General features: G+C 41.1%; 4 protein-coding genes across 12 annotated transcripts; 1 reads left to right on the top strand and 3 right to left on the bottom strand.

Annotated features, from left to right (window-relative positions):
• Nucleotides 1-8: 8 nt before the first annotated feature.
• On the bottom strand, nucleotides 9-2,383 carry cox6b1 (cytochrome c oxidase subunit 6B1). Of its 2 annotated transcripts, XM_029527286.1 has the most exons (4): nucleotides 2,192-2,383; nucleotides 1,425-1,538; nucleotides 999-1,099; nucleotides 9-276 (listed from the first exon to the last, which is right to left on the bottom strand). In XM_029527286.1, exons 2-4 carry the CDS (start codon nucleotides 1,528-1,530, stop codon nucleotides 223-225), a joined length of 261 nt encoding a protein of 86 aa, XP_029383146.1. In that variant the 5' UTR covers nucleotides 1,531-1,538; nucleotides 2,192-2,383; the 3' UTR covers nucleotides 9-222. The 2 variants fall into 2 exon arrangements, with proteins under 2 accessions (XP_029383146.1, XP_029383147.1); XM_029527287.1 differs by lacking the exon at nucleotides 2,192-2,383 and having other exon boundaries at nucleotides 1,425-1,545.
• A 749-nt stretch (nucleotides 2,384-3,132) lies between these two features.
• fam234a (family with sequence similarity 234 member A) lies at nucleotides 3,133-8,374 on the bottom strand. 2 transcript variants are annotated; one of them, XM_029527284.1, is made up of 12 exons: nucleotides 8,153-8,374; nucleotides 7,163-7,466; nucleotides 6,970-7,080; nucleotides 6,673-6,855; nucleotides 6,033-6,157; nucleotides 5,808-5,940; nucleotides 5,366-5,498; nucleotides 5,110-5,253; nucleotides 4,843-4,924; nucleotides 4,587-4,739; nucleotides 4,388-4,490; nucleotides 3,133-4,280 (listed from the first exon to the last, which is right to left on the bottom strand). In XM_029527284.1, exons 2-12 carry the CDS (start codon nucleotides 7,431-7,433, stop codon nucleotides 4,069-4,071), a joined length of 1,650 nt encoding a protein of 549 aa, XP_029383144.1. In that variant the 5' UTR covers nucleotides 7,434-7,466; nucleotides 8,153-8,374; the 3' UTR covers nucleotides 3,133-4,068. The 2 variants fall into 2 exon arrangements, with proteins under 2 accessions (XP_029383144.1, XP_029383145.1); XM_029527285.1 differs by lacking the exon at nucleotides 8,153-8,374 and adding an exon at nucleotides 7,997-8,114.
• Nucleotides 8,375-8,625: 251 nt separating this feature from the next.
• luc7l (LUC7-like (S. cerevisiae)) lies at nucleotides 8,626-15,490 on the top strand. 3 transcript variants are annotated; one of them, XM_029528503.1, is made up of 12 exons: nucleotides 8,695-8,832; nucleotides 10,326-10,396; nucleotides 10,700-10,783; nucleotides 11,476-11,570; nucleotides 11,667-11,765; nucleotides 12,638-12,748; nucleotides 12,876-13,019; nucleotides 13,129-13,305; nucleotides 13,463-13,551; nucleotides 13,636-13,665; nucleotides 13,754-13,915; nucleotides 14,167-15,490. In XM_029528503.1, exons 3-12 carry the CDS (start codon nucleotides 10,774-10,776, stop codon nucleotides 14,285-14,287), a joined length of 1,038 nt encoding a protein of 345 aa, XP_029384363.1. In that variant the 5' UTR covers nucleotides 8,695-8,832; nucleotides 10,326-10,396; nucleotides 10,700-10,773; the 3' UTR covers nucleotides 14,288-15,490. The 3 variants fall into 3 exon arrangements, with proteins under 3 accessions (XP_029384362.1, XP_029384363.1, XP_029384364.1); XM_029528502.1 differs by lacking the exons at nucleotides 10,326-10,396; nucleotides 10,700-10,783 and having other exon boundaries at nucleotides 8,626-8,832; XM_029528504.1 differs by lacking the exons at nucleotides 8,695-8,832; nucleotides 10,700-10,783 and having other exon boundaries at nucleotides 10,343-10,396.
• Nucleotides 15,478-23,936, bottom strand: LOC115060548 (epidermal growth factor receptor kinase substrate 8-like protein 1). 5 transcript variants are annotated; one of them, XM_029528497.1, is made up of 20 exons: nucleotides 23,852-23,934; nucleotides 23,382-23,501; nucleotides 23,154-23,221; nucleotides 22,889-23,047; nucleotides 22,622-22,771; nucleotides 22,426-22,505; nucleotides 21,125-21,237; nucleotides 20,789-20,838; nucleotides 20,564-20,693; nucleotides 20,375-20,463; nucleotides 20,224-20,298; nucleotides 19,328-19,476; nucleotides 18,827-18,971; nucleotides 18,093-18,139; nucleotides 17,897-18,005; nucleotides 17,560-17,685; nucleotides 17,328-17,478; nucleotides 16,896-17,061; nucleotides 16,535-16,667; nucleotides 15,478-15,910 (listed from the first exon to the last, which is right to left on the bottom strand). In XM_029528497.1, the coding sequence occupies exons 3-20, from the start codon at nucleotides 23,172-23,174 to the stop codon at nucleotides 15,824-15,826; spliced, it is 1,980 nt and encodes a 659-aa protein (XP_029384357.1). In that variant the 5' UTR covers nucleotides 23,175-23,221; nucleotides 23,382-23,501; nucleotides 23,852-23,934; the 3' UTR covers nucleotides 15,478-15,823. The 5 variants fall into 5 exon arrangements, with proteins under 5 accessions (XP_029384357.1, XP_029384356.1, XP_029384359.1 ...); XM_029528496.1 differs by having other exon boundaries at nucleotides 23,382-23,570; nucleotides 23,852-23,921; XM_029528499.1 differs by having other exon boundaries at nucleotides 23,154-23,196; nucleotides 23,382-23,570; nucleotides 23,852-23,921.
• Nucleotides 23,937-24,305: the final 369 nt, after the last annotated feature.

Below are 24,305 nucleotides of genomic sequence, written 5' to 3'. Positions count from 1 at the left end.
CAACTGAGGTCCATAAATATATCCTGAGATATTTTAATGCAGAATTCAATGTACATTTCATGATATTTGTAGGGAATGACCATTCATTTGCAGTACAATCCTGCGACAGAGCACTAGTGCTGGAAAGGTGGTGATTGAACCACATGGTCTCCCACCACATACACAAACATTTAGCTGAGGAGATAACATCTCTGCAGTTCAACAGCTTTAGAGATGACAATCTTAGATTTTTCCTGGAAAGGTTCCTTCTTCTCTCTGGTCATCCCATTTCTGGACCTGAAGGAATGAATTGTATGTATGTTTTAATTCAATAAGTTCCAGAAAATGATTTAACAACAAAAAAAACAAAAAACTTCCAAAGCAAAGCTTTGGAAGCATTTCAAAGTGATTTAACATGACAGAAATATCTGCAGTGATAACACTGTGTGACTTGAAGCACGCCATGCACCTTAGTTTCTGCACACTGAGAACCCCATATAGAAGAGAAAAAACATTATAGTGTGCATGTTTTTCCTGTGCTTGTGTGAGTTTCCTCCGGGTGCTCCGGTTTCTTAACACCATCCAAAGACATGTATGTTTAGGCATTTATGGCATTTAGTGACTCTAAATTGTGCGTAGGTCTGAGTGTGAGTGGTTGTTGGTCTCAGTCTGTCTCTGTGTGTTGGCCCTGTGATGGACTGGTGACCTGTCCAGGGTGTACCCTGCTCAGAGTGAGCTGGGATTGGCTCCAGCATCACCCACAGACCGGAAACAGAAAAGCGGTAGAAGATGAACGAATGGTAATGAGTGCTAATGCTTGACTATTTAAATTTCAAATTATTCATGTTCCTGTTATTTGGCATAAAAAAAGAACTCTCCTGTGGTTCTGTGGCCTCTGCTAAACAGACGTGGTCCATATAAGGAAGAGTTCCACATTTATCCTGCTCTTACTATTCCAACTCTTCTGTCTTCTTGTAAACCAGTGTGTTTTGTGAAAAGGCTGTGAGAAAAGTACTAACCCAGGAAAGGGGGCAGAGTGACTTGTAGACCCTCCTGTACCATTCACATGGCATGGTGTCTTCCCCTTTGGCGGTCAGAGCTTTTTGGCAACGGTGATAGTCTATTAATAGAGAAACAACAACAATGAATATTTTAAAAAGACCATGAGCCTTGAACCATTTTTCAAGTGGAAGGGTCATGTTATTCTGTAAGAAATCTCCAACTGGATTATTTCCTCACCAGAGGTCAGAGATCATAACTTTTTAAGGCCTCAGGCAGGTAAAATCAAGGCTTGTTTTACCTGACACAGTTAATGTTACTTGGTATAGATGTTTTATTTTTAAAACATACTTTAATGCCACGTCATCTCTTCAGAGTTCTAAATCGTTGTTAGATTAGCCTGGGACTACAGCTGACTGCTTTGACCTTGACGGTTCAGCCTTTACCCAGGTAGTTGGACCAGCAGTTCCTGGTCTGGTTCTGGTTGGGGAACCGGGCATCAAACGGAGCAGTTCGATAGTTCTCGAGTCTGGTCTTAATGTCCTCAGCCATTTTCACCTCTGTGGAGAGAACGTGATCAGTGTCGATGTGAGATCCAAGACAGGAACACGCACGCAGCTACAGCTGCAGGTGTGCGGCTGACGTGCAGAGGCTTATTTTAGGCAGATTTAACGGCGCTGCATGCGGCACCCCAGGATCCTTCTAGAGCCGTGAAGCTGTCGTCAAAACAGTCCTCACCGAGCCCATCTATAACATGAGACTTCATGAGAGTCTGCACGACTAATTGTTTTCGGCTGTCGAATAATAACAATAACAATAATATGATAATATTGTGTATATGACGCCCAAAGGTCGAAAACCGAAGGGAAGAATAAATACGTGTTAACGAATGTTGGTAAATGTCTTATCGATAGCATGCTTCACTAGGCCTTTATAGGCATTTCCTCAAGGCAACGTACTTTCTCTTTGTATTTAACAGGAGCAGGTGAACCTGTTGGTGATCATCGTGTCAGCATAATAAAGTGAAATAAATCGGCCAGAAATTGGTTAATATATATATACATATCAATATCCACGCCGAACTTGACCTGGTGTCTTTCTCCGCCGCGACGATGAAGCCTGTTTCTATATGTCGACTAATTTCTCTTGTTGTAACACAAAATGGTTCAAATACAAGCATCGTGTGTAAAATGTAGGTATGGGTCGGAGTTACCTTTGGCAGCAGCTGCTGGATCGAGCTCTGGCTGACTTTATACCGGACGGAAGGCGCGTGCAGTTCCTCTCACACTGTGAGCGTCTCACGCGCGCGCCGCGAGTGTGCATACACGGCGGCCGTGCAGTCTTATCTTAAAGGTATGGCGGACGGACACGGGTCACATTGGAGAGGCGGACACACAGCCTGTCCCCACTGTCTCCGCCTGGACCGGCCCCACATGTCCGCCCCTGTGTCAGTAATAACGGGAGGTGGCGGGGCGGCGGCATGGCTTTATCCACGGGGCTAATTGTTCTAAATGTTGGGCCGTGAGCTGCACCAATGCGGAAGTGTTGAGCATTCAGGGTTAATCACTGACGGACTGAAACAAACCAGGTGCTTTTACCTCCTACAGTCTGAGATGCGGAGCGGACCGCCACTTCTCAGGCAGTGTAGGAATGAAAACGGTGTGTTTGTGCGGTGGCAGGTTGCGATGAGGCGATCCCCGCTCCAGCCCAGATGTTTACCTCCAGTCCTCTGTGATCCGGGCAGGACAGCACTTCTCTGCTTGGTGGGACGTGACTCGCTACAACATGACTATGGACAGCAGCCTGCCAGGCGGCTCCGCTTGCGCCACGGAGCGCACAGAAACACGATCTGTTATCACTCATCCCAGGGCAGATCCCAGAACAGCAGGGGGCAGCAAACACCTTCTGCAAGGCTAAAATATCTTCACGATGCAAGTATTTAGAAGGCAAAATCAGCTTTAATGGGATCACAAAGAATGCGCTTGATGCACTAGATGAATTAAATGAAGATTTAAATACGCACACAGAAAATGAGCTAACTTAAAGTGTGTTATTCCATTTAGATAACCAATACCTTTGTCAGTTTTTTGTGAAAATGCCACAATTGGCCAGATGCTCCACTGTACTTACTCCAATAACAGGAAGTCTTTGAGATGATTATTTTCAAACTGTTTAATATACCTCAAATTCAAGCATTTCAAGTTAGAAAGAAAAGCCAGCTCCAACCAAGTCCTGTACTACAGGTTCAATATATTAATGTATAGCAAAGATAAACTGATTTCCACTTATTTAAATCGTATTGATCAATAAGAAACAGCTTCATAAGGAGACGTAAACCCACAGCAATAACTCAGTATCTTGGTGATCCTTTGAAACTCAACAAATGCCTCAAGGTTTAGTCAGAGTGCATTAACGTCACCAGTTACAGCATCTTGGATTAAGTAAGGGACATGTCTTGATTATCAGCAACAGTACCAATAACTTCAAAGAAAATTCATTACGTAAAATGTAACCACATAGTGTGTGTGTTAAGATGACAGTGTTTTCATTTGTATTTCAAGTTTCACACCATGACTCAATTTAATGAAAGACAAGTAGCACTCTCAGTGTATGAGCTGTAAGGATGTTGTAAACTGAAATACACTAGAACTGTGTGCACACTACCTTTAGAGCACACTGCAACTTACAGCTGCGTAGATCCAAATAATATCCAGCCTCTGCAATTAAAAAAAAAGGATTGCATCAATGCATGAAAGTGCTAGAGTCATTACAAGGCAGGTCCCCTGGATTCATCAGCAAGCAACAGCATCTCTGTGCACAGTGATTGTTGCAGGACACGCAGTTCTTTGGACACTAAATAAACTTACTATATGATTGTATGCATCCAGTCATGTGTGAAGATAGACAATGCCCAGTTTGTCCAAAAGAGAGTAATGGAAGAACCATGTCAAATCAAGTCAGCCCAAGTCTCGAAATAAAAATTGTTTTGGCTGTCAGCAGGTGATAAATCATATTTAGTGTACACACTTTGGTTTATAAAGCTGAGATAAACCACTGCACAATCAGCTATGCCACGCTCCTTTGGTCCTTTCATGAATCACTGAAGCGGACCCGGGTGAAGGCCTCTTTGATGTCCTCGTTGGTTTCTGGGCTTCCTCCAGTGCCGATACGGAGCACTTTGCTGTCAGGGATGTCTTGCTTTAGCTTCCGCTTGCTGAGGACTACCGTACCTTCATCCTCCACAGTCCCAGGACCTGTCAATAGGAAGTAAGCAGCATGGCGCCCATGCTCCAACAGTGTGGCTGAGATAAAAAACACAAATACAGTCATTACAAAGTTGTTACACAGTGTTGTACTTGAATAATGATATGGAATTATCATTTTCAGCGCATAATAAATTCACAAGAACCTTTAAATCTGATAATATGGTCCATGGCATTTGTGGACTCAAGAAGAACTTTTGAATAGAGTGGATACATCATGTAAGAACGTTGGTCACTGGCTAAAGGCACCTGAAAGGAAACATTTTGTGAACATTTTATGTGTCACTGAGTTTCTTCCATAACAAACCATGAACATATACCTTTACACAGAGGCAGTGTACTTACTGAGGAATTAGTCTCTGTGTCCATTATGCCCCAAAACACAAAGATTGAAACAGAGTTAATGGTGTGTATTGAGGCAGGTTTGGGTGAATTTGGACTGGTCAAAAAGTTGACTTCCCACAGCACATTGCCAGACTTCCCATCCAGAATTATTATCTACATACAAGACAGCAAATTATTCCAATTCAAACACAGTATGAGAGGAGCTGCAAATAGGAAGGACAAAGTAGGTATCACACAAATGCTAGATCCAACATACCCTCTTTGTGTTGTTGCCAATATCCTCCTCAACCACAACATCCAGCAAACCATCTTTGTTGAAGTGACCAAACGAGGGCTCGCTGAGTGCACAGGGGAGACAATTATTTGATTCATGAAACTTGATTAAAATTAACCTGCTTTGTGTTTTCTACTGCACATTTGTCACTGTTATCCCAAATAATTTCTGGTAAGACAAAATCAAAAAATCTTTCAAATTATCAAACTTGTCAGATTAATATTTGCATGTAATAAACAGACATGTTACCTGATGACTGAGCTGGTATTGAATGTCCACAGTAGCTTCAGATTTTTTCCATTAACTAATGCCACCTCTTTCCCAGTCACAACAAGCAGGTTGGATGGATCTTCTGCTTCATCTGTTCTGAACACCTCTCTCACTGAGTCAGACCTACAAAGCAGAACTCAATATGAGCCAAAGTTTTGGGCTTTAATTATTACAATCTTTTGAGTAAGAAATCCATGTTAGCGAAATGACAAGATGTTAACAGATTTCATCTTACTCATAGATGGGTACTAGGCCAGATATGCTACTGGCAGTTTGCTCCCAGTGTTTATCCCTCTTGAGTCCAAGCTCCATTCCTGCTTTAGCCTGAGCAGCAATCCTCCATAGTGCCAGTCCATACAAACCAGTGTCTGGGAATTAATACAAAATCACATTGAGAGGAATGTTCATTCAAAAGTTTACATCAATGCACAGGACAACAGGTGTCTCAGAACTTGAAGTCAATATGAAAAAAACATGAGCTTCTGTAATAAATTAGTGCACTTCAAAAATATCTGTCTCTAAATGTAAAAGCATGTCTTAAAAATTACATTTTAATGTTCTAATAATGTAAACTTAAAATAAGTTAATAAATTAAACATTGAAATAAAAAGCCCACACAAATCTGCAATTTTTTTTTTTACCTTAACACCGTCTAAATCAGGTACACTCATACTAACCTTTTACGAGAACTACATAGTGAGAACCTTCTTTAGTGCGGTGGAGAAGATGTTTGGGTATCTCTGTTGAGTCAAGAGCCACAGTAGAACCAATCTGGACACCTGTCTTTCCTGAGAGGAAAACTAGCTGTGTCTGCAGATAGAATGGGAGACATTGACGGCAGGTTCATTTGTTACAGCGGGTTATTAGCAAGGAAAACTCAAAAATACACCCAAATAAATGACCTGTGTGTTGTCAGATGCCACCAGAGCCACATCACCAACTTCGTCTGCATTCAGATCTGGGACACTAAGAACTGGAACAGTGCTGTGCAGACCAGGGGGCTGCGGTTGCTGCCAGCTAATTTTACCTGCACACAAACACACCACACAATAATATAGCATTTAACAAGCCAGCATTTATCAGTCTATACAACAATAACAAATAGACTGAAGTATCTATACTATATAAATAGTCCTGACTCAAGGTCCACATACTTTTTTTTTTCTTCCACATTTTAACTGCATCTCAGACATCATCAGCAGATGGAGTTAAACCATATCAAAAAAAAAAACAAAAAAAAAAACAGCTTCCTATGCACTACAATCTACTTCACATTGTATGTGACCTAACTATGATATGCAATCTGAAAGCAGTATGCAGCATTTATATGCCATAAAAACACAAAAACTTAACATTAGAAGAATTCACACACATACAAATCCTGCACTTGGAGGCTTCAATATTATGGCTGTCTAAAGAATAACAAATGCATAAATATAGAAATGTAAAAAAAATAAATGAATAAATAAATAAATAAAAAATCAAGTGTTAGTATTAAAGTGTTATTATATATTAAAGCAATTATGAAAATCAGCCACAAACCAGAGTGTTTGTCAACAGCTGTGAACTGGTCAGAATGGGACAGCAAACAGTCCCAGGTCCTGCCTGAATCTTTCTCCAGACCACACTGGGCCCAGTGAAACTCAGGATGCAGTGGACGCTCCCACAGGGTCTCTCCATCTGTCCCATCCACTGCTACCACAAACATGCATGGTGAAGGAAAACCTGGAAAACACACAGCATGTGTCTGAATTACAGAAAACAACCGGAGTGCATTGCTTACACAGAGTGAACACTTATTTCTTCATGTTTTATTTAATTCAAAATTACTTTTTGTACCTGCATCAGCACATGAATTGTTTTGACTGACTCTGCTCATCCTGAGGATAAACAGCACATCCATCACCTTGTCACTGTTTGCAGCTTCAATAGCTATGAAGTCATAGCTGGCTGTGACAGAGAAAGTGCAAGATGAAATTGATCCCTCATTAAAGACGTTACTGAGCAGTGAAAATCAGACCACTGTATTCACCTGCTTCAGGGTAGGTCCTGTTCCAGGAAACAAGATACTGCGGCCTCACAGGACAGGGGATGATGAAGGAGAAGGCAAACACGATGGTTAGGCAGATAAACAAGGAGAAGAAGAAGACTGCAGTTCTCCAGTGGGTCAGTTTGGAAAACCCCGGGACTTCCTTGCAGCCCTTCTTCTTCAGCTCTGTTGTTGATGGTGCTGTTTCCGTCTCCAGCCCATCCTCTCCCCTCTTCAGAGGGTCGTCCTCTGTGGCATGGTCTGTGGTCTCCATCGTTGCCTCAGTGCATTACAATGCACTGATATACTTCAAGAGGGAAAGAGATTACATTAAACTTTGCCTTCACAAAAAGCTTAAATGAGAAAACACTATATGTAGACAGCACAGTAAACAGTGTAATTGTGGTATTTTTCCTGTGTCCGTCACAATGTGGAATGAACTAGAAACTTGCTTGTGTCAAATTGTAATAAAAACAAAACAAAGAATGATAAAAGTCCTTGACATTTACAGACACAGTAGGAAAAACTGCCAAGGCAGCAGTGTCCTACGGAGCAGCTGCTATATGAACATTTGTGATGTGAACCCATTCAAAGGTGCCAGCAGGGACTCCAGAGATTTCCCAGCACAACAACAGCAAACCCATAATGAACAACCAACCAACCCTGTTATTATTTCTGTCGCCGCAGGCACTTTCTCCATTGAAAAATATCCTGTCTGTTTCTATGTACCTCACTTAGTAAGCACATTTCCTGCCAAAATGATTTATAGTAAAGTGAATTTAATATTAATTAGACCAAGTATCGCCTCTGAGTACATGGTTAAATATCTGATGCTACCTTCGTCAGTGTGCTGTGCTCCAGGAAGTTTACACTACACATTTAGTTATAAACTTGCTGGGGTAGAGAGAGAAAATAAAAAAGAAAAGAAATACGGGCTAAATTTCTCGCTGAAGTCCCACAATCTGAAGTTCACTCCAGAAAAGTTTTCCTTACTTTCCTCTCCGCCGTCGTGTCTTTGGCTCGGCGGTGTGCTAAGTCAGGTAGCAGGCCGGACGAACACCCACAGAGCTGCCTGTCAGCGTAAACAAATGTGGCTGTGATTGCAGCCCTGAGTTTACCTGGCAGGTAACCTCTCTGTCGGCCTCCGCCTCATATCGGAGCCTGACACATCCAAACCACAGTAGAGCCCAACCTACAGCACTAACTTTACCATTAGCTTTCCCTCATCGGAATCCAAGATGTAACTAACTCTTAGGGGACAGCTGTCTGTGAGCGGCTTCTGCCTGGCAGACTGAAATCAGGAATGACTAAACGCCTCTGATTTCAGGTAAGCCACTCTGATTGGTTAAATAACTTCTCCTTGGCGGTAACGATTGGTCGGTTTGAGGCCAATAGCTAGCCCTTTAGCCTCAGCTAACCGGAAAGATGAGACAACGGGTCGTGACGTCACTTCCCCCGACAAAGAACGGAAATTGGCGAGTCCACGAAATAGAGAAAAGCTGCGAGAGGTGATGCTTGGACGAATACATTATCAAATAACCTAACAGAGATACCAAGGAGCTGCTTTCAGTTACCTAACCTTTATATAGCGATATCGACGGAAGGCCCAGCAATGTCTGCCCAAGCTCAAATGAGAGCTCTGCTCGACCAGCTGATGGGAACAGCGAGGGATGGTGAGTTGCCGTAGCATGCTAGCTAAGCTAGCTAGCCAAGATGGAGCCAGCGCTGAGGCTGGCTGTTGTTGGCGTGTGATGGACAGACCTGCATGAATGGATATGCTGCAGAGGGCTGTGTAAAAAATACTGTAACGTTAGACTGGAGAAACATTTACGGATTAACGTTAGGATTTAATGTTTGCATCCACCGTGGCAAATTTTAATCCAAAGATATTTTCTTGTTTCACTTTTACTACTTTTGACACGGAACAACTTCTATTAGCGTGTAGCTAAGTTAGCTAACGCTTATGTTTATTGTGAAGTTGCGGCTCCATCAGGCACTTTGCTGTGTATCATGGGACGATAAGGAGCTATTTTGTAATCTATTAGGAATCTATGAATAGATGGGGGTAACGTTACTTTTTAACATTTGTAATTTATACAATTTTAACCAACATGCCGGCGTGTTAGGCCTGGCATTTGTTTAGGACTGAATGTGTCGCTAAATAAAATAGATAATTCAACAGATATTTATTCTGTTGCCACTGTCTATGATGTAACACAAGAAGTTCCCATGGTAATATATTATATTCACTTCTTAATAATTACGACTAAAGCTAAGTAAAACATAATCAATAAAGGAAGACGATTTTAGCAAAACACGCTAGTTGGAGATTACAAGTAGTTATGTCATGATTGCATACATTTCTTGATGGTAAATAGGCATATTCAGGAGAATGTGTTCAAAATTTAAGCTGTATATGAAAAATCAAATATCTTCGACTAATCTTATCTCTTCATTTATTGTTAGTATTGATATATAAACATCAAAATAGCGCTTTAACTTTATTAATGTTTTAAGACAGAGCTATTACAACTGCTTAATATATACCATATCTTCATTTTTTTGTTTTGAGTATGATATTTTCCTTATCATTACAATATTATGAAATTGAATTACTGAAGTAAAATGTGTTATTCCTTAACACTGCACTTAATTTTACAAATCAATCCTGTGCAGATCTAGGCCATTTTAAGTAATTTTGTCTTGAACTGTTGTTGGTGAGTCGCCTGGACCATAATACACTGTGCACCAGCCCTCTTGTCTATTACCTAAATGAATAATACACTAACACTAACTCCAAATAGTTGATATTGCTGCCAGCTGCCCGCATAGATGCCTTGGCCTTTAGCATTTAGTTTTCAGCCATTTGGACGCAAACATTAAAAGAAAAATTAGCTGTTTAGTCTGATTGTTGTGGGCAGGAAATTACAGTTTATTGTTGTCCTGCCATTTTGTAAGTCAGAACTTCATGGTAACAGTTGGTTGACTAAAACTGCAGCCCTGTGGATTGTTTTTAAAAAAGTTGTTCATTCCATCTGTTCAGTAAGAGTGAATTTTGTGTTGTGAGTTTGTGGGTGTATGTGTGATGAGATTGATATCAAATTCTTCCCATACATTTGTTGCATACAAACTGAACAATTTTGGCCCCTTTATTTTATTCATTAAGGTTCAGTGTATCTTTGCCAGCCTACATCAATCTGCAAAGGAGTTGCAGAAAAGCCTCATGTTCATCGAGCCGTGAGTCACACATAATTTTTAAAGCTGTTATGATGAATATCCAAACAATTTGTTTGCCTTCCGGAAGTTATTGTAGCCTATTTTTAACCACACAAATGGGTAAATCATCAGTGGCACTAGTCTTAGAATTTGGAGTAGTAATGTGGACCCTGAGCTAAGACGTCTGGTCGCGCTGAATCAAATCGAGCACTTTCATTAGACGCCTGTTTTCAGAAGGCAATTTTAGCAAATCAGTCGAAACAAAAACTTTGCACACATTATTTTCAATCTGACTTGTGTATGACTCCCAACTTCTTACTACAGGTATGGGCAAGAAAACTGTTCCCATTTATACTTTTCTACAGCGGGTTTAAAATTCTGCAGCTGAGGTCTTGAAGATGCAGAAGGGTACAGTATGTGGTGCAGATCGCAGTGTGTATAAACAAAATTTTGTTCCTTGGATTTATTTTGTGTTTTTGTTTTCAGTGTTTTATATTTTTAAAGGGCTTGGCTGGAACCAGTGGTCTGACATGTTTACTTTGTATCGCAGGCTTTCCTGCATAGTGAAATTCCCAACTAATGTGTCCATGTGAAATAAAATGTTATGTTAAAGGTAGAAGTATCCTAAAGTAATTAAAGAAAACTACACTTTATGGTTTGCAAGTATTGCGTCAGTCCTAGTCTGTTCCTACCGATCCACTGTACAGGGTGGATGTTGAGCCTGATAACAAAATTAAACTAATTTAAGGCTCTAATATTGCCACACATTATTGAGGTTTGGGTAAGGTAAGGTCATTAATGACAGGAAATACCATATACATGCACATCCACATGTAACTTGCATTTCACATAAGTAAACACAGTCCAAGAGACAGAGTTAATTACTTGTAAATACACCAACAAAGTTTATGAGAAACCTTGACAATTAAATATTAGAATTGGTTCATATACACAGATCCTTCAGTGCATTCATAATGACACATATGTCCTCAATTATTTTTTGTGTAATTGCAATAATGTATATTAAAGCACTGGATACCTCGCACTTGCTGTCAACTATGTGAGGTCTTTCTCACTGGTTGTGTCTTGGATTGTTTCAGGGGATGAGACGCGGCAGAGGGTGAAGTTCACTGATGAGCGAGTCTGCAAAAGTCATCTTCTCAACTGCTGTCCACATGATATCCTGTCTGGAACTGTAAGTTTCCTCAATTTAAGCTCTCAGTATATGTGACACCAATATATTACTATATATTAGGATATTAATGATGCACTTCTTGTGTTTTGTTGACAGCGTATGGACCTGGGAGAGTGCACAAAGATCCATGACCTGGCACTTCGGGCAGATTATGAAATTGCCTCCAAGGAGAGAGATTTGTTCTTTGAGCTTGATGTAAGTGATGACCTCCTCTAAATAATACCAATTAATGAAATGTAAATTTGCACCATTTGTTGTATTTTCACATCCAGAGAAAACTTCTTATAGTTTCAATTTAGCTTTTAAGTATAGATTGCGTTTTACTTAGTGGAGATGTGGTATGTACATTAACCTTCATCGATAGAAGGAAGCTACGTGTTGTCTGAGTTGAACCATTTTTGACAACACGTATAAAGGAAAACAGCTAATCCAAATTTTGCCTCAAGATATGCAGGATCTATGGGTTGTACACTGTAAAGCATTTTTTCTTTAGTTTCCACTCATCACTGAAGTTAGTACAGTAGTTCATTGTCTGTCTCTGGAACAGCTGTGAAGCCACTGAAAGTCAAATTGGCTCAGTGCCCAAGAGCAGTTGCTATGAGTAACCAAGGTTGTAAAATAGAGCCTCTGGTCAAGATAGGGAACTGCCATAGTGCTGAAACCCTTCAGGCCAACTGATATTCCTTGGTACTCCTTGGTCATTTGGGGAGGCTTTATTAAATATATAACGTTCCTCAATTCATTTATTCACTTTCATGGATGTTTTTTTTTTTAGTTTCGTTGAGAATTCTCTCTCTTAGATTTCTAGCAAGTTTTGAATGGGAGTTGTGAATAGACTCCACATCTCCTTAAACTTCTCTCACAAGTCTAACGGCTGTCATGTTTATGCAAGGCTAACCATGCAACGTACAATCTCCATGAAGATTAAAAAACTTGACCATTTTCTTTGTATTTTATGTGAAAAGCTAGGCACATGATTTTAAAAAAAAAAAAAAGAAGAAGAAGAATCAGCATTGCCTTCTTGTCTTAGTCTCAATTTCTGTCTGTTATTTGCCTTCCTCTGTAAGGCGGTAGATCACCTGGAGTCATTCATTGCTGACTGTGACCGGAGGACAGAACTAGCCAAGAAGCGTCTGGCTGAGACCCAAGAGGAGATCAGTGCTGAGGTGGCAGCAAAGGTGGGCAAACCAGAAAGAAATACTGAGTTACATTCACTTATTTAATGTGAAGTAATCCTTTAGTTTTCTGTTGTATACTATGTGCTTGTTTTAAAATGGAAATTGTGTTGTGCTGGACCAATTGTAGGCAGAGAAGGTTCATGAGCTGAATGAGGAAATAGGAAAGCTCCTGGCCAAGGCGGAGCAGCTGGGAGCTGAGGGAAATGTGGACGAGGCCCAGAAGGTCCTGCAGGAAGTTGAGAAGGTCCGCACCAGGAAGAAGGATGCAGAGGTGAGGAAAAAGTGGGGAAGGGCTTCCAGTTTAGTGCAGTGTGGATTAATAGATTAATACTTCTGTCCTCTGATCCATCAACACTTCATCTCTGTACCTATCTCTTCAGGAAGAGTACAGAAACTCGATGCCTGCCTCCAGCTTTCAGCAGCAGAAGCTTCGGGTGTGTGAGGTATGCTCTGCCTACCTGGGTCTCCATGACAACGACCGTCGTTTGGCCGACCATTTTGGTGGTAAACTTCACCTGGGATTCATCCAGATCAGAGAGAAACTGGACCAGCTAAAGGTAAATATCTCTTCATCTAAATGCTAAATCAATTCCAAGTGTATATGGAAGTCAGACAGAAGTAATCATATAAAAAAAAAGAAAAAGTTCAGAACACAGAAGTTTGGATAAGGTTGTTTCATCTGTAATTTTGTACTGTGGTTTTTATTTTGGATAGAAAACTGTGGTTGATAAGCAGGAGAAAAGGAACCAGGAGCGCTTAAAGAGACGAGAAGAAAGGGAGAAAGAAGAGCGGATGAGGAGGAGGTTGGTGTAAACGTTTAAATTACATCCAATTTTTATGTTTCACTGTTCAAACTTGCACCATTTTATAATCTGCTTACTTTATAGGACCAGATCACGGAGCAGAGAGCATAGAAGGTAATTTTGTTATTTAGTTACATTTAAAATCAGTTATTTTCATGTGAAATCTGAGATAAATTAAGATGTTGTTTGTCATTTTTATTAGGTCCCGTTCTCGTGACCGCAGAAGGAGGCGCTCACGCTCCACATCACGAGACAGGCGCCGTTCACGTTCGCGCTCTAGGGAGAGGAGAAGGCGGCATCGTAGCCGCTCTCGCTCCCGCAGCCGTGGGCACCGTCACAGCCACGAGCAGAGCTCCAGACACAAGTACATGTCACACTTCATACCAAGCCTGAACAGAATGATTACTGCACGAACCTCCTCCAACATAACTGGTTTTGATTGTTGCTGTTGTTTCAGCTTTTGCATGTTTATTAAAACTAATTCGAAGATATGTAGCCATGTGAAGACTTGGCAGCCATTAAGGGTGTCTTCCTGTGTTCCTGTGTTTTACTTTTTCTGCTGTAACTTTGTATTTGTTTTATCTAACCCAATATCTGGTACGTCTTGTCGTTCAGGTCATCCAGGGACCGCGAGCGCTCATCCAGAGATAGGTCAAGGGAGCGAGACCGTAGGGACGGAATGAACGGCAGATCGGACTCCCGCCGTGCAGATGACAGGGATGCAGGAGACCTCTGAAGACCAAACTCCATCCAACACTGACACACTCTCCTCCTGTCTCTCTCACCTGTTTGTCTGTTTATAGTAACCTAATGTTACACACAGTCCTTGCCTTGACCCCTCTGTTCTCCTGCCTGCCTCCTTTCTTTGCTTTCACAGTTAATGCAGCCGGCCCAGAGTGTACACACACCTGAATTATTGTATGGAGTTCCTTATCTAGCATTCAGATTTATCAAATGGCATTTGGATGGCAGGATTAGTTATTGATCAGTAGTGGAGTGTATTATAATATCCACATCTGTAATTTGGTGGCTGTTTGTCCAACACATCCTGTGTCATGTTATAAACTACCCTGCAATGATTCCTTCAAACGTGATGATCTGCTGGGAAATGAAAGTGATGATTATTCTTTTATTAATTGATGGTGTTTTGATACAGAATTTGTCTGTAAATAAGTTTGGGCCTATTGATTGTTGCAGTCTGAAAATCCTCATTGTATCAAGAAAGTTGTTTTTTTTTTTTTTTTTTGGTTTTTTTTTTTTTTTTTTTTTTTGGTTTGTTCGTTGTTTTGTTGTTTTTTTTTTTTTTGGAAGTCTCCCTCTGCTTGAGTGCAGTTCTTGAATGTCTGGCAACATATTCGTCTCAAGTACTTTAGTTTGCTGACATCGATTTAAAGTTTTAGGAAGTCAATTTAAGACCTTATGGTTTAAAAGTCATTAGTGTTTGTATCAATATCTTGTCAACTTTTTTTCTTTCAAACTAAGTTTTATTTCATGCTGCCAGTAGTGAAGGGAAGCAGTTCTATTAAGACTTAAACCAGTAAAAGTAAATGCTTGGTTTGAGAGTTTGTATTGGTCACAAGTCTCTGTCATGTAATTTGTTCTAGTTTTATTTTTCTTGTCTTACAATTTGTTCTAGTTTTAATTTCTTTTATTTAAAATAAAAAATGGTAACATCAAACTGAATATTGGCATGAGAAGCGTAAGGTCCAGAAATTACATTGGGAAGTCAGTGCTGAAATTGTGTAAACCTTTGTGTCCAGTCAAATCTGAAATTCAGGCCCATTTTGAAGAAATTCCTTTGTGAGTAGATTTATATTGAAATCCAAACCAGTTTTAATGGCTGCATTGCTTTACCTAATGTGTGGAGTCATATCTGTTTATGTTCTGCTGGAACTCTTTCTTTAAAGTCTGAATTAAACAATCCCACCATTTTAATTTTTATTGTGTTAATCAAGGCTGAATTATTGGACAATAGTTTTACAAAGGTAAATATGTTTCATTTAAGTTAGTCCTTAACTCTTAAGCAGAAATTACACAGAGCAGAAAACTATTCACATTAGAATAAACAACATAATTTACAAATGATATTCTTTAAAGTCCAAATGTTTCATCATCACAACACCTGCTTTCTCTTCCTAGAGAGATTTAAGTGTGCAATCAACTCATGTATGTACTCTGGTAAATATAAGTAACAAATCAAGAGCTGTCCCTGGTGATAACTGCACCAGATGAGCACAATCTTTCATCTGAAGCTCTTCACGATGTCTGCTGTTCATAATGTGCTGCTCTCCAGTTTCAGATCAACCTTCATTTTCTGCTTCTCCATGACCGCTTCCAGCTCTGTGGCTCTCCTGGCATCCTACAGAAACGAGCGAAAGAGGACAGATGAAACTAAATTGATCAGTGTTTTACCAACAAGAATTCTGCCTGACGAAGAGGTTAAAACTGCAGAGCCGTTCAAAGGTATTAATACAAACTGGTGTTTACGTCCTTATGACTCAGTCATGCAGTTGTTGGAAAATAAAAGTTACATGAAATGGGTAATTTTCATTAATAATTTTGGACTACTCTCCTGACTGTTTCTGACATCATTTATATGATTTATCTATTTTGGAAGATAGATGAAATAATAGAATCGGGTTGATTGATATAAGCACGTAATTATTGTGGATTTACAGCAAGACTTCATATATTTTCCTTTGAGTGTGAATGTTGGAGGGATTTGGGCACTGAGACTGGTCTTCAGTACATTGTTCAGCATTTTAATCAGAAATATAAACTTCTGCAGTGAACTAGATGACAACAGAGATAACATCAACTGCAACATCCTTACTGACTAATACAAATCCCCCTTTACTGTCATTCACTTCATCTAATCTGTGCATGTCTTTTTTTGCTTACTCAACAGTTCAGGAATTAATAAATAGTAATAACAGCAGGGAATGAAGTCTTGCTTGAGAATGAGAGTTTTCCTTGTATTCACCTCCAGCAGTGCCTTCTGCACAGTGAGCTGACTGTACACTCTGGTTCCTTCTTCTGGAATCACAGCACGCAGCTCCTCCTTGTTGAGGGAGAAGAGCTGCGCCCCAGTCAGGACTCCCAAACATGACACTGTCCTGAAGGACACAAAGGACAAGTGATTTCAGACAACAAGCCCCAGTTGTATGTACTTTCCACTCCTATATATTTGCACTAGAAATTGTTCAGTAATTATAATTGGTGTCGGTGGAGGTGATTTTTTTCTTAAGCTCTTAATGAACAAACACATTCACACTGGCCACCCCCCATCATATGAACTATATGTGGATAATCTGGTCTGCTGGCTGGAGCTGAGCTTGACTCACGGTTCGCTGAAGCCTTTCCCTCTGAGCCAGTCAGCCACTTCAGCCGGGGCAGAGTGGTAGTCCAGAGGAACAGAGGTCTCAGCGGAGCGAGGAATGACCAGAGGTTTGTTCAGATTGGCCTTTCCATTGGTCAGCCTCTGGAGCAGCTCGTCATTCACCAACATTACTGAAAATATCGAGGAGGATTGAAATATAAGCAACGTGAGATGATAAAATTAAAAATCATTCCACTCATCAGTTATGTTGTGTGATTTAGTCAGTGCTCTTGTTAGAAAAGTAAATTGGATTATTACCTTAATTTCTGAAATCATTAATGGCACTCCTTAAACAACTCAGCATCATTATATCTGTGTCATTAAAGTGAAGCCTTTTTTTCCAGTTATCTAAAAATTATTAACTGTGGTTTCTCATCTTTCTTCACCCATTTCGTACCTTTATCTGTGTCCTCTGCTGCTGGTATATGCTGGCTGTATGCTGGTGAGCTGTGTGGGCGCTGTGGGGAGTGGGTGGGGGCCTGTGGCAGAGTAGGGGGGCTGGGTGGGACTGCAGAGGAAGTCCTGGAGAGGGGAGGCGGAGTTGGAGCCTGCAGGGAGGAGGAGAGATAGTAACTCAGGTGTGTTCAGGTCAGACCATACCTCTGTAATTCATGTGTGTGGTGTCTTACAACAGGGGCTTTGTTGGTGACAGGGCTTTCTATGTGAGCCATTGGTTCCAGGATATTGAAGGGGACAAAACCGATCTGGTTAAAACGATTACGACACTTCCACCAACGCTTGGATGATTCAATCACCTGTAAGATGGAGGAGTTGCTGTCTGTCAGAGAACTGTTCGGTTTATCAACACATGGAGTTCAGTGTTTTCTTTTCAGCCTGCGCAGTTATCCTCAGTGAATGCTTGTTTTTACTATACATTTCTAAAAATAGTTGTGCAGGATAACAGTATTTATCAGCTTCCACCAAATGAACCATGAGCACATTCCTCTGTGTAGTTGACTTCATTACCTCAAGTGTCTCTCCCTGCTGCACGGAGAGCTCACTGCTGTTCCTGGCTATGAAGTCGTAGCTGCAGCTGTAGAGTCTATCAAGCTCTGGTGAAAGTGTGTTGCCATCACTGAGAGATAAAGCACATGGATGCTGTTATGGTGCAGGCCAGATAAATAAGAGCAGCTGACTGAAATGCTTCTTTAAATTGACCTACGTTTCATCGCTGACAGGAGGACCGACTGGCTGAGCAGGCTGCTGCTGCTGTGGATGACAATGAGACAGAGAGTCATGACTGTACAGCACGCACATACACCATCATAAACAAGTAGACAGAATAAAGGGTCACCATACATGTGACAAAGTTCAAACTTAAGCTTTGACATGCTTAACCTGACTGTTAGCTCTTCCCATGTAAAAGAAAATCAGTGTGTGTCTATTCTTGTTTTATAACTAATGCTATTACCAAAAAAAATCGATTACTGAGAAGAACTCAAGTTGTGAGACAGAGAAAGTGGCTTTTGGTTCAACAAGTCTGAAACATACATTCATAAACCATTTAAAACACACACCTCCAGTGGCAGCAATGTGTCTTACAAAAGCTGTTCAACTACATTTCACAAAGCAGACACAATCCTCAGAAAAATTGCACAATTTACAGTGACTAATTTAAGACTGGAGTGTTGAGCAACACAAGCAAACTACATTTATGGGAAAGCTCTTTAGTCCAAAATCTCCATCACACCTCAGAGAACCTCAAGGCTTCCACTAAACTACAGTTTCAGTCTCTTGTCAATGAACTTCAAAGGAGACTGAAACATCTTAAAAGCATTTGTCCAACTTTATATTTAAGTGTGTTGTGTCTGTACACATTCATATTTTGAGTACTCTTTTCCTTTAACCCATGCTGGAGGAAGTTCCTAACCCACTTGGTGCACAGGTATTCCATACCTGTTGTTTTACTTGGAGGGCTTCATGTTTGTGCTGTGACTCGACAGGATCCTCCCAAACCTGCCCATCTGCCCTGGAGGCTTCTGGCTTCCAACCATCGAGAAACACAATGGTGTATGGAGCTACAGGCCCTCTGAGCTGGGACCTGAGAGAGCAGAGACCCAGCATTGGTTCACAGGTAAAGGGTTCATCCTATTTTCCCTCAGCCGAAACCCTCAAAAACAATATCTTCACATCTTCATGTCTGAAATATCATGCCCACTTTGGTCATCATCATTATAATTTTGACTGGGGGGGAATAATTATCGCACTGAAATACTCATTAAGGTAAAGGAATAGTTGAGGGACTGTGGTCAGTGAAGAATCAAATGGCAGCTGAATGACTTCCATAATGTTGATGTTTTGGTCCAGAAAGTGTCTCAAATTAGACAAAAAGTACCTTAATTCAGTGGTGAAACATTGCCTAATCACTGTTAGCTCGCAGTCATTGCTGCTACTGACCGAGGGAGTGTCCAGTTGGGTCCCAGAGAAGTCCACAGCTGCCTCTCCTCCTCGTTCAGGTTGTCTTGTAGCAGGGACACAGCTGAGCTGGTCAGAGCCGGGCTGGACACAGACGCTCCAAAGGCTGGACCTCCTGTGGTTTTCACCATCTGTTGGCAGACACAACCCGTGTTAATATTCAGTCAACAAGAGGGTTTTCTTCTGACTGAGCAGTGGCAACCAAAGCACACACACACACACACACACACACACAGTCCTAGAGGCATGAGTCTCTGTGTTTCCAATCAGGTGTGCCAATGTACACAAATCCAACACACCCACTGCGACCTTTGAGTCTATTTGGACTTATTCATACATGAATGGGAAAAATGGAAGCAGAGGTTTTTTAATTATATATCAACAATAAACTGAGACACACCTGGAATTCCATCTGTGTATTTCTATTTGAGCTTAACCAAATACTGTATTGAATTAAAGTCTTCACATTACTAATATTTTGCCATCTAGGTTTCTCGCTCGGCAGCATGTTTTTGAAGAAAATCATGCAGATACTGCAACACAAACACGAATAAATGCAAACCATTAGTGGTGAAAGTTGGGAAAAAAACAATGTCCTTGTGTACATACTGAAGGGAGCTTAAAGTTTCTGGATACACTAATCAACTACATAGCTGACTTTTCCATTATTTTGACTTGACACATGCTGGTCTAACGTCACCGTGATCCTTTCTTCCTGTGCGTATCTGTACCTACATAACAACGATGTGTCGTCATGAGGCATGTGGATGGTTTAGTTTAGGAAGTTCTTTTCTATTTGCGATGCTATAAGACCTTGTGTTTACAGCAACAGCAACAACAAGGCCGGCTGGCGGACACATAGAGGTTATGGCACTCACCATGTCCAACGGTTTGAATACGTGGTGAACAAGCTCCTCTGATGAAGGGTTGGAGATGAGGGATTTCAGACGAGCCTTTAAGGGCATAAGCGGAGGAATTTAATACAATGTGAAGCACATAGAAAGAAGTGGGACCAGACTGAATACACACCAGCAAGCTGAAGCAATATTTGAATTTCTGGAAGATATCAATGAATTCCTCCTCAAGTGGGGGTCGGGCCTTCGTAGTGAGTAAATCTTCTGTTGTTCAGAAATGGAGACAGCACAACATGGTTATCCAATTCAAATATTTACTTTGTTCAATGTGAATCTGGTAATCAGAGGTAATGTTTTTTGTTACCTTCAATAGTTTGCTTTTTACTCTTCTTCTTTTTCTTCTTCCTCTGGTTGAGCACCGTTGCAGCCTCTGCTGTCTGCTGCAGCTTGGCCATGAAGTTCTCAATGTCATCGAAACAGTGATTTAGGATCCCCTGGAGGGAGACAGACAACCACTTTGTTATGTTCTCCAGGTATGAAACGCAGGCAGAGGTAAGTGAAAACACGGACAGTTGATGAGGAGGCGTACCACTTCTCTCTCTGCTCGTAGGAAAGAGATGTCCGGCTCGCCATTCACAGCTGCTGGGGCAGAGAAGAGGAATCAGCCCATCCATTTTCATTCATGACTCTGGCGTTTGCTTTATTTGGAATTCCATCCCCCCACCCCTTCTTCGAACCACTGAAACCCACCACCCCCCTTTCAAACACAAACGCACAAAGCAATCTGTGTGCTCCTGAGCCTTTCACCTGAAATACCTCTCTGTCTCACTTGTCCTTTCTTACCTTCGTCTAATCTCTGCAAATACTTTCACTGCAAAGGACTTTATCGTGGAATTGAGGTGAAAATAATTTTTTTTTCTCTTACCTCTGGGACCAGGGTATGGTGGAGGGTCAGCTGGCGGAGGGTTAGGGGCATGTGGGATGGGGGGATCGGGGATTTCATAGGGGCTGATCACCTCTCCACCACTCTGGGGGAGCCTGAAGGACGAGAGGAGACTTTTATACAACATTGCATTCTTCTCTGCAGCATGACGGCATAGTGGTTAGCGCTGTTACCCCACAACAAGAAGTTTGTGGGTTCAGTTCCCAGCTCTGGGGCCTATCTACGCATGTTCACCATTCACTTGGCACCTTAACAGGAAACACCTCTCAGTGAAGTCAGACACTGTCATAGGCAGATGTTTTGACTGTATGACAGACTCGTCCTCATTCGGAGAGCCTCAAGTGGCTGCAGCCTGACAGACTAGTTACTACAGAAGGACATCTTTTTATCGCACAACCCAGAAACACAGCACACACTTCATCAGCAGAGAAATAATGTGATGTCACTGAAATTCAATCCTGCAGCCCTTATTTCAACAACAAAGACTGTAAACAGTATAACTGTGCTTACTCATGACTCTGCCTCATACAGCACACAGCACATCATTTCAACCTAAATTCGCTTCAGTCAGTTTCTTAGTTTTATATTGAAGACATGGAGTTGATCAAAACTATTGTATGTTTGCCAACTCTAGTGCAACACATAAGCTTTGTACAAATGCCTGCTTGTGCTGACTCACAACTTTACCCATCACATTAAAGAGTCAGCGTCTAAGCATAAGAGCCCATCCTTCCATTTGTCTTACCACATGTGTCTGTCCATCACACGGTCCTAATAAAAGAAATTTCTCAAAGGAAATGATCCATTCAGGCGCTGAGATTGCTCTCTGCTGCTGTCACCTCTCCACCTGCTCTCTGTCACAATGGCCTTGTAATTTCCGTCACACCTTGTTAAGTTATGTAGAAACTGGTAAAACAAGTCTTTCTCTCTCTCAGCTGTTTACACTGTCCTCTCTGTCGGTCCCCTCCCTCTTTCTCTCTCTCTCTCCCTGACAGGTGAATCACTCTGCTTTCATTCAAGTGAAACATATGAGGCATAATGGATGTAAAAAAAAAAAAAAAAATAGAAATCAAACCATTCAATGGGATGTATTATCTGTGTCTATCTTTTGTTTGGCTCCCTCAGTCTCGTCTATTACAATATGAAGGCAAACACACGCCCAGACAGAGATATACTTTCTTCAAGTGAAACTACAAAGAGACACAATTCCTAAGGAATTAACATCCACCCAAAGAGATTCAGTTATCAAGTCTTTTTGAGGGCCATTCTGATGCAGTTTGTACCTGAGGGCATCTGAGACCTTCTTACTCCTGCTAGTGGATTCCGAAACCATATGTGTAATGTTGTCACAAATTTCTTCTGCCTGTGAAAATAAAAGAACTGGAAGTGGCATCACTTGTAAAACAAGAACCACGCCGATGACTCAAACTGACACTGAATCACACAGGAAAGGGGAACAGCTCAGGTTTAAGTACTCACCTTCACAGTCTCGCAGTTGAAGAAATGAATGTCTGGCTTCTTCTGCTCATTAATTTGGCAGATTAACATGAGCAGAGACGGGAAATGTTTTTCTGTGTTAATGGCATCACACCGGTAGATTGATTTGAATGGGTATTTCTCCAGCTCATCCTACAGAAGTAGATCAAACTTAATGTTATAATGCAATAGAAATTGAATGGGATTTCTCACACATTAGTCTAATCCCCTCCAATTTTAAGTCCAGATGACCATTACATCAATTCTTACATTGCTCTGGATGGCTCGGAGGTGAATGGTCTCTGTTCCAACGTCCAGGTACATCTGTTGACTCCATAGTTTCTTGTTCTGAGCCAGGAATGTGAGACGTGACTTGGCCTCCTCCACGCCCTGCACGTCTCCATCCTGGAGAGAGAACGTCAGCAGGTGCTGCAAACAGAGATAAAACATAAAGATGAGAAAGAAAACTCTTCGTAAAATATCATGTAATCTGAAGGGAAATGGGTTTAGTTAAGGTGTAGCAGATAAGACTCACGTTAACAAGATATCGTGACATGTTTGTCCACTGAAGTAATTTTCTATGAGGAGGCAGATGGAGAGAAGCTGTCAGGAGGAGGAAAGAAGTTAGGAGCTACAAAAGGTTGTTCAAGTATCTGATCCACTCAGAGATATAGCTGGTTCCTCTAGTGCTGATGGTGTTGCTTCAAACCAAGAAGTTTGATCTGCCTGCTTTAAAGTCTCTCTAAAATATCATATCCTTTACCTATGGCAGCAACTGTCTCATTCAAGTTCTCCTTTTTCCCTGTTTCAGCCTTCGTCAGTCTGCGTCTGTTTGTGCTTCAGTCTCTTGCATTACGTTATGGGAGTGAGCTGCCCAACCAGTCTGGTGACAATACAATGTATCTCACGATTAAATCACTCTGCTCCTGGATGACCATCAATACTGGAATCACTGGTATCAAGAAAGAACACGCTGAGTATCACTTATGCTTCCTTAAACTAGGTTCACTGGGAAATATTAAAAGAAAATGTAAAAACTTGCAGTGCAAATAACATACACTAGATGTGAGTGAAGAGACGAAACACTCTGGTTAAAATATAAAAATTTGCATGTTAGCACATCACCCTAATAAAGCCCATCAAAAACATCAGCAACCTTCCTCAGTAGTATTCAACTTCAAGTGTTCGAAGTTATAAGTTGAATAACTGGGGATAGATGTTTAATCAACTTACCACTGTTGCGAGGCTGTATTCCTGATGTTAGCAGCTGTGTGGGTGTCTATATACTGACAGTAAAACCTGCCCTGCCTCTCAGTGTAACTCCAGGTGTCTCACGCTTCACTCATTGCTACTGAAACCTTTTACAGAGCAGGATTGAGTCACCTTGTGCAGACCTACCCACTGCACCAGCCCAGCTTGAAGATAAAAGTATTTACTTATTTTCCTTCCTGTACACCGTCATACAAGCAAATATAAAGTTATCCTTGGAATTTGGGATTTGTCAAAATATGCAAAAAACTTTGAGAACTACCCATATTGGGTATTTTCTAAGATAATCCCAATATTTTAAAATTTAGTCTGATGAATGATAAATAATATCATTCCAGGCAATGTGAAGTGTTTCTTGTCAGTTCTCAAACTCCAGAGGAAGGAGAATGCCTACAGGACGCTTTATTGGAGATATGGC

Source organism: Echeneis naucrates, chromosome 19, assembly GCF_900963305.1.
Source record: "Echeneis naucrates chromosome 19, fEcheNa1.1, whole genome shotgun sequence".
Classification (NCBI taxonomy): Eukaryota; Metazoa; Chordata; class Actinopteri; order Carangiformes; family Echeneidae; genus Echeneis; species Echeneis naucrates.
Note: the sequence above shows the minus strand (reverse complement) of the source record. Positions and strands in the feature narration are given on the sequence as shown.